We start from the raw sequence: 9301 nt of genomic DNA, 5'->3' as shown, positions 1-9301 counted from the left end.
CGGGCCGCAGTTTTCCGTTCGCCAAGTCAGGCGTCTACTGAATCTTTCATTTGGTTCAGCCACATTGCTAAAAACTTTTCCTGGTACTAACAGTAGTTTGATTCCTAATCATTTCTCATACTGGCCAATATCTCCTTTCTTTAATGTCTTGATAATATATCTCTCACTTCGCTACCTTTTGAGCAGAAACCATGCGTAGTCTTTTTATATCTTACTGATACATTATTCTTTTAACGTCTTATTATCTTGTCTGCTTTTCGTTATCAAACAATTTTCAGCTCTATTTTTATAATTTTCTAATTTTTCCATTATTACCATCATCAAAATGATCTTTTCTTGAAATGTATTGTGCATCGATTTTCTCGGTCATCACTTGGTAGAATCCTTCCATTCCTAATTTATACAAGTCAAACAAGAATCAATCTGAAAATCAGAACCTCTAAGTCGTTTTATTTTACTAGACAAATGTAAGAGTCCAGTTTATAAATCATTCATGGAATGACAAGTTCCAAATAAAAAACTACTTTTAATTACTAAAATAATGATGCATTACATTAATAAAGTTTATTAGTTGGATAAGATTATGTATGTATGTTCTGTTTCACTGCTCCTTTTATTTTCATTCATAGAAAAGTTGACATTCTATTTAGAGAAATAGAGAGTTCAAAGTGACTGAATACTTAAATCTAGACATTTATTAAAATATTTAATACTCTTTTGCACCATATTGAATTGACTTTGTGTTAAATAATCTTAGACCTTGATTAAATATATAGTAAATAAGCAATACCTGAAAATAGCGATTAACAGATTAATAAGCAGAGTACCAGCAATCATTAGATACATAGCCAAAAATAGAGGACATAAGAAGTGATATATTGGACAATTTATTCCATCTGCATTGGTTCCACAAGTATCATTCTTAGCTAGTAAAAATCAAAATCAATAAAGTCATCAGTTTAGTCCACAGAAATGAATACTGAAAGCGTATATTTGTGTTTCCAAGTTTTAGTAGATTAGTTAAGTACGCATTTAAAAGTGGTATTTACAACAGTACACTCGTTTGAAAAAAATACTAGACATCAAATAGGTCGACATACTACAAAATCCTCTTATTTATTCATAAGAAGTTGAAAATGGACAATATATCTATCAGATATAATAAACAGGATTTACATTTTTTGTAGGGATCCATTAGACAGAACTGTAGCAAATGTAAGATATTTGTAAACAAATCTGCAACTTCCATTGAAATAACAAGGTATCCTCTATTTTAAGTCAACCCATCGGAGTGTTTATGAATAATCACTCCGTTTTAAAAAAAAATACTAATATAATGAAACAAATAGCTTAGTTGGCGATGTCTTGTTCAACTAGACATTAATGAAATTGCTTATGCAGAACACACTGGCGGATTATAGGGTCAAATGCTCTCAACTTATCAATTTTGAAAAATGAAGTCGAAAATGCTTCTCAAAATTTAAGAGCATTAATGAGAGGTAGGAGGAAGTCAAGTAAGAAGTCATGTAGTAATCCAATATAGCATTTCGATCAGCATTACACTTCTTTGCTCAACTAACAGCTCATGTTATATGTATTTTTCAGATCATCAACATTTGTAACTAACTGATCAGTCTTGCCGACTGAACGCTTGATCCAATCTCTTAGTCACTTCTAATAATCCCAGATTGAATCTACCAGGTAACTTGAACACAAGAGAAATAGCTCGACGATTAGTGATAAGGATTTAATTGACTTTCATAATAAATCGAAATGATATAAAAATACATCACATTTTATATGATTTATTTGCAGTCATATTAACAGTCAGATTCGTAGAAACTGAGGTGAGTTGTATTAAACAATAATTACTCGATAACTTACTGTGTTAACAAATTCGTTATATTACATAATGATGCATCTATGGCTCTTCATAAATCGTGAATACATATCACGGACGATTGAGAAAAAGATAGTTTCACATATCAATTGTACTCCGATTGATGAGGCTATTACTTTCCATATCACTAATATTACTTTATATAAAGTCGAGACCAAAATCCAACACTCAACTTTGCAATGCATTATGTCCGTTTAAATGTTTCTTTGGTGTCACAGATTTTACTCCATTTTAGGTCCGAAATCAAACTTATGATCTTCGTCATTTACGAAATTCTTGATACATTATGGTAGCTTAATATATACTTATTCTTAATAAATTGGGTGAATTCTTATAAGTTAAACTAGAAATTGTTAAGTATACTGTTTTTCACGAAGGATAGAGTGAAAGATCGTTGGTTGGTTATTACCTTTACTTATATCCTTAATTGTGAGTTTATAAACATAATAATTTCATTGATCCGTGATTCCATATTTTGCAATTTATTTGCTTGTAATCCGAAATCAGCCTCCATGAACAAAAGTATCGTTTCTTCCACTTTTATTATAACAAGTATTTTATCATTTCACTTTGAGACGTCATAATAATGCTCAGTGTTGAATCATAACATATTAATCAATAATTAAGTTATACACTTTATCTCCAAGATTTATCTAAAAATCATTTTAAATAATCTTGACATTGTCCGCTGACAGATTATTTTATACTTCAACAAGACTACATATTTAATGGACCAATGGTTTAATGGTAAGTACATTCAACCTTCAATCAATAAATTGCAAGTTCGAACCCTCTTCAACTAATTCCGGTTTGAACAATCAAGTGGTATTAGTAAACTCTTACATCTGAAATCCAGTTGAAAGCTAAGTACACAAATCTGTATTTGATAAATTGCTTAAATCAATGCAAAATGATTTAGAAACTTACCAAAAGTATAATCTAATGATAATTCACCATATAAATTCCAATATGGATAATACAGAACATCACGAACATCGCTCCATGAAAATTCATGACGATTAGGATAGAGCAAAACATGCAAAGAAATTCCATAAGCTAAGAAGACAACAATTAATATGAATATAAATGAAATCAATTCTTCAAGCATACTCCGAATCATGACCAGTTTCGGACCCAAATTCGGATGATAAGAATATAAACCATATATGCGAATGTAGCATGTAATTACTGATTGTATTCATAACAAGAAAATAAATGTGAATGAAAAGAATAAATTATGAATGAATAGTATAACTCGTAAAGTTTATCATAAGTTATTTCAACAAATATGTGAATACTAATTATCAAAAACCTAATAATCATTTATTTATTGTTGTGACGTATGGTATTCGAAATCTGATACTGATACACGTTATGCCATGCGCTAACCCTCAACTGACTGCTTCAGTGAGAACACAAGATTGAGCGAGAAAGTAGATTGGACTACTGAATGAAATGTATTAATACTCATTCATGTAAATACTAATCCATCCTTAAGAAACTGATCCACTGGCCCTAATGAAATGTACTTGACTTTTAGTTCACTTCTGATTGCCATCGATTGACTTTTTCATTAGGTTACTTCTGATTGGCTCTCCATATCATTTATAATATCCTTTTTGGGTTGTAAATTGAGATATTACAGGTGTATCACTAGTTTCGATTTGATAATTAATCCACCTCTCACTCAATTTATTTAAACATCATCAAATCTAACCTTAAGAAATGATACTTATAAACACATAGATGTTCATTATAAACATCATTATTACAGAAAAGTACCTGAAAAATGGTGCCTCACTTAATACCCTTGAGGTTAGTTTGTATAAAATTAGAACAAATAACGTTTATACAACAAACGTAATCGAAGTTCGTTAATTCTAATTCAAGCTCAGTTTTATACATGATTGATCACTAAGCAGTGACTAGTTTTTTAACACAATACTTACTAACGTCATACTTGTGAACAATATATAAATGTTTAATGAAGTAATGGTTTATTTAAATAAGAAACTTACATGTTAATACATAAAATGTTTTAGAATAAATGAATGTTGTCTCTAAACCAATACGTAGAAACATGCTTAAAAGTGCTAGTAAAATGACGAAAAGTTCTGATCGGCCCCATTCGTATTGATCCCACCAAGTTGCTACTTTTTTAGGCCCAACGCCAGGTGATAAAAATATCTATGATGAGAAATATATGATTATACTTCCAGTGAAGTTTAAATAAACTAACAAAATAGCTGTACAGAGTTTAAAACAAAAGTCGAAAATATTTCCAGTAAAACATTCACGCCACGGTTTTGTCATTGGTTCATGTGAAAATACATTATCGAAATTACTTACGTACTAACTAATTTACTTACCTACTCACTTCCTTTCTCATTACCTTCGTACTTACACTTGCCACTGCTCATGGAGGAGCATAGATCAACCATCAACACTCGCCATCCAACTCTGACCTCTGCAATCACTTATAGTTCTTTCCAGTTGCTATTCATACTTTTCATGTCTGATTCCGATTCCCAACTAACTGTGTACTTCCTCCTTCCACTTTTCCATTTCCATTCAGGATTCCAAGTTAGCGCTTGCCTCGTGATGCAGTTTGATGATTTCCTCAATGTGTGTCCTTCCACTTCCAGCGTCTTTTAATAATTCCATATCCAACTCGAAGTTGGCTTGTTCTCTCCCACAGTAGGCTATTGCTGATGGGATCCAACCAACGGACATTCAGCATCTTGAGGAGACAATTGTTTATGAATACTTGTACTGTTTTGATGATGGTTGTGGTAGATCTGGAAGTTTGAGCTTCATACAGTAGAACTGTTTTGACGTTCGTATTGAAGATTGTGACTTTGACATCGGTTGACAGACGGTTGTGTTTGAGTTACATATGTTCTTCAACTGTAGGAATGCTGTCTTTGCTTTGCTAATCCTCGCCTTTACACCTGCATCACATCCTCCTCGTTCATCCATTATGCTGCTGACCAGGAACGTGAAAGTTTCCACCTCTTCCAGTGTTTCTCCATCAGATGTGATTGGGTTGGTGTTCTCCGTGTTGTATTCGAGGATCTTGCATTTCCCTTGTGTATGTTAAGGCTTACTGATACAGAGACTGCTGCTCCACTAGTTGTCTTAATCTGCATTTGTTGATGTGTATGAGATAGAAGGACTAGGTCATCTGCGAAGTCCAAATCGTCTTGTTGATTGTTGAACGATGAGTCGTGGTGTTGTAATTTAGTCTGTGCAAGACCCATCCTTACGAAATCCAGTCTGTTGATGTCGAAGTTGTGCGTCTACTGAGTCGTTCATCCGGTTCTGCAACATTCTGTTGAAGACCACTCCTGGTACTGACAGTAGTGTGATGCTTACGTAGTTCTCTCATTTGGTGATGGTCAAACATAGAATGTATTTTGGCAGAAGACCGATAAGGAAAGAACAGGAATGAAGCGCAATTGGTAGGAAAATGCATAAACAATGAAATTAGAAAAGATGGATTGATATTTACAGAAGGAACAGTGAAGATTGAAACAATTGATTGTTATTTTGCAAATTGACTGTTTACTGTATGGTTATTCGATCTTAGTAAGACGGTTTGTATTTTGTGCTTAAATGCATTCGATTGTCCCTACTCGTGTTCTCATTCACTACACCATGACATCTTTATGACCGTTTTATTCCATTCCTACTTTGGGATTTAGGTCCTCTCATTAGGATTTTCAGTCCTTTCCTGGGCGCTTTATCATGATCGATTGCAGCCTATTGTAGAACTGATTTTTATCGTCGTCATTGCTATCATTAGTGGGTACATACCATTGTATAACGTTCATTGTGATTCCCTTCTTTGTTTTGAAGGATGCTGTGATGATCCTGGACCCATCAGATTTTTATCCTATAAGTGCATTTCGAGCTTCTTTGGACAGCATCAGTGCAAATCCCTGAGTGTGTGGAGCGTTTTCCTCTTCATGACCAGAGTGCAACAGCGTCTCTCCCGAATCTATCCTTAGCCGTCCAGCTTGATTCCAATGGGTTTCGCTGATTCCAAGAACCGTCAAGTTTTATCCCCTCATTTCCGCAGCTATTTGATTGGTCCCCACGGTCTCCCATATTGTCCGGACGTTCCATGTACGTATGTTAATTGTTGCCCTGGTTGTTAGAAGGCCATTGGTCTCGTGATTTCTGAAGAATCATAGCTTTCATCATGAGGTGTCATAATTCTTCCATCAACTCGGAGGGAAGAGTTTAAACAGTCTAAATGGTTTACTCTGGTTAGCGTTTTTTTTAGCAAGGTTGATTCTACGGGATGGGGTTGCCGACTTCACGCCCAACCTTTCTCCTTTACCCGGGCTTTGGACCGGCAGTAGCCGTAGAAGAGCTACAGGCGGAGGAATTACTGAAGGTAAGTCGATAATGCACGTTGACTACTAATATTTAAATCATTAGTTTCTACTGTTTTTTCTATGTATGTAATTGAAATGTACTGTAGTTTGTTTAAACTACGCTTCGTTTATTGTCATCACTCTTATTTTCAATTTTTTAATATTATATTGTTTAACCTAACACATTTGTAAATATATTCAGGTAAATATCGCAATGAATAATGTGACAACTGTTCTTTTTTTATATATCTGGACACTAAGCTAAATATGTTAACATGACTAATTTTTATATATACTTTCTGAAAAACGATATAATGATGAAAATTAGTAATATCGCTTTCTTGATGTAATTATTACTGTCAAGCAAATCATATTTGACTAATCTTGCAATTAGATTCCTCTAGTAAGATGTGTGATAAATTCATTTCTAGTCTTGTCATCATTATTTAGAAGTGCTGGGATGTCGCATAGTTGTATGAATGTGATACCTGATTTTTACTAGTACAATTAAACGAATAACGAGAACACTGTCCCATTTATTTACATCTTTCAAGTTGATGACTGACAATTTCCTTTCGGAGATAAATTTATTTGAAAAATATCTGACACTAAAAAGTTGGTAATAAGAACTATGAAAGCGTGCCGTCATCTTATGGTTCACATAGTAATCATTCCATAACAACGGTCACTGATCACTGGTTTTTTGAGTGACAATGAACATAAATACAATGACTTAAAATTATGGACAACTATGGTCACGGACATTTTAACTTGATTTAGACAGAAAGTGATGATTGTGAACCTCATGTGTATATCACCATATCTATTATTTGAAATGGAACAAATTGTATATTATCTTCTGTCAACATTCTTAAAGTAAAAAAATTATCAAAAGTAGAGTACTTCCTTCATATCACAGGTGAGGTTAAAGGAGGTTGTTTAGTCCGTCCCTCATAAAACTGTTAACTACTGTATATTAGGTCGAACTGAATTAGTAAATTAGCTAGGACCACATTCCGGTATTTCATCATAGTTAAATCGTTAGTCCAGGTTTTATAGTTTGTAGAAAAAGTATCAGAAGATTATGGATCGGTTTTTTGGAGATTTATTTATAACGTTCGTAGATAATTGATGCTACAAAGCGTTGTAGATCAGTATTTCTATGGGATCTAGTGTGGCGTTAAACATACAAATCTTATAGAGGGTTTCAGTACACTTAAAAACGATGTATTCAGCATTATATTCTATTTTCCCAAATATATATACATAAAAATATCTTAGTTTTTATTAGATTTCCAGTGTTTTTGGCCTGAGATCATACTAAATAAATCACACTGAAGAATATTCACCAATATCAGGACTACATGTTATAAATTTTATGTTTACCCTTTTAGGAATATGTAACAGCGAACATTTTATACGTTTTTAAAATAATGAGAATTAACTAGTAGATTAATATCTTTGTTCTGTTACATTTACCTGTCTAATTATATCTATTATCATGGCTATAAAATAGGCCATTATAAAACCTTCATGTATAGTGATTTCATTCTGCAGAGTACTGAATAATAAAGTGTACGAAAAGAATAGCAGAAATATCACATAGACCATCTATAATTTCAAAACAAGAGTATAAAATGCAACATTAGTTAAAATAAATACAACTTTTCCGAAAGATAATCAGACGTAATCTTAAAAAATTACAATATCTAACCATTTTCCAACTTAACAAACTTTCATCACGGGTTGTTATCAACTGTTGAATCTTTGAAAATTATGAAGTAATAATAGTTATTCTATTCTACTCTAGGATATCTGACCACTGAAATGGACATTTTGGTTTATCTTCTTACTACTGTGTTGGAATTCATTGATCTATGCGTTTAATCGATACTAATCAATATCAACCAGTCTGACGACCGGCGAAACTTAATCATGTAACAATTTTGTTATATCTCAGGCCATCATTAAATAAGTAATATAACTTATGATATGTTTTCTATTCAACAGTTTCCGAACGCTGAAGTACTTTGATAAATTAATTATTTAGGTTTGATTTATGATAATCAATTCTCACCTAAGACGACTGTTACAGAGGTGAAAAATACTGCAAGGAGATGTAATTATCTGGGTTGATTGTTGACCATCATATCAATAACTCATATGTTGCTGTAGTTTCAAGTTAAAGAAGAATAGATATTATTTACAATTTCATGGCAACGACTTGACTCCATAACGAGTGATGTAGGGATGAACGAGGAATGAACCATCAACACAATTTCTCCGTTCGATTTTGTCATGTTTTACTTAGGTCGACTCCGTTTGGGTGACGATGATAATAAAATGTCGAATAGGAATCAAGTCAGAAGACTTTATTTCAGACATTCTTTTATCCAGAAAGACAGTGAGAGACTTGGAAAAAGTAAAATTACCTGCTCCATTTAAGTAAAACTTGGCTCAACATTATAGGTACGAAAAGATTCCATTTAATTACGTGCAGGATATCATGAAGTATGTGGCCTTAGCAGCTTAGTAGATCAATGAAAATGGTTAAAAGCATTATAATTTAAGATCACTAACAGATGACAAAAGAAGGATACAAAATAGTAGATAGAACGTTTTTGTCATCTTTAGTCAAAGTATATGATAAGGCTTACAAAATAATAAATTTATAAAAATTTATAAGAATGTCTTCGGATATTCCACAGTATAATTTGATATCGTAGACCCATAAAAATTAAGTACTCACCGTGTAAAGACAAAATTTGGTCTTTGGTGCAGTATAAAACATTTTGATTTTTTCTGTAAAATTTCTTTGCATAGGTTCAGATCGTTTGGAATTTTTATGAGAAATATCCTCTCTATCCGACACATCTGCATTTTCAGTAAATCTAGCCACAGTTTGATGATGATGATTTACACTGACATGTGGACGTTTATCTTCCCATGACAAAATATGATCGAAGTACAGTAAAAATGGTAAAATCAAGATAACAGACGTTACCAACATATTAGCGCG

The 9301-nt window shown here is 32.9% G+C and overlaps 1 protein-coding gene across 1 annotated transcript in view; it reads right to left on the bottom strand.

Moving 5' to 3' along the window:
- Nucleotides 1-753: 753 nt before the first annotated feature.
- Smp_199590 (transient receptor potential cation channel,subfamily m, member, putative) overlaps nt 754-9301 on the bottom strand; it is a gene marked incomplete at both ends in the record, with an annotated part of 28721 nt that continues 20173 nt past the window's right edge. Inside the window, 4 exons of the mRNA XM_018788675.1 lie at nt 754-926; nt 2828-3088; nt 3919-4087; nt 7762-7893. Coding sequence (XP_018644719.1) covers nt 754-926; nt 2828-3088; nt 3919-4087; nt 7762-7893 — 735 coding nt within the window. The remainder of the gene's footprint in view (nt 927-2827; nt 3089-3918; nt 4088-7761; nt 7894-9301) is intronic.

Source organism: Schistosoma mansoni, assembly GCF_000237925.1.
Source record: "Schistosoma mansoni, WGS project CABG00000000 data, supercontig 0367, strain Puerto Rico, whole genome shotgun sequence".
In the NCBI taxonomy this organism is placed as follows: Eukaryota; Metazoa; Platyhelminthes; class Trematoda; order Strigeidida; family Schistosomatidae; genus Schistosoma; species Schistosoma mansoni.
Note: the sequence above shows the minus strand (reverse complement) of the source record. Positions and strands in the feature narration are given on the sequence as shown.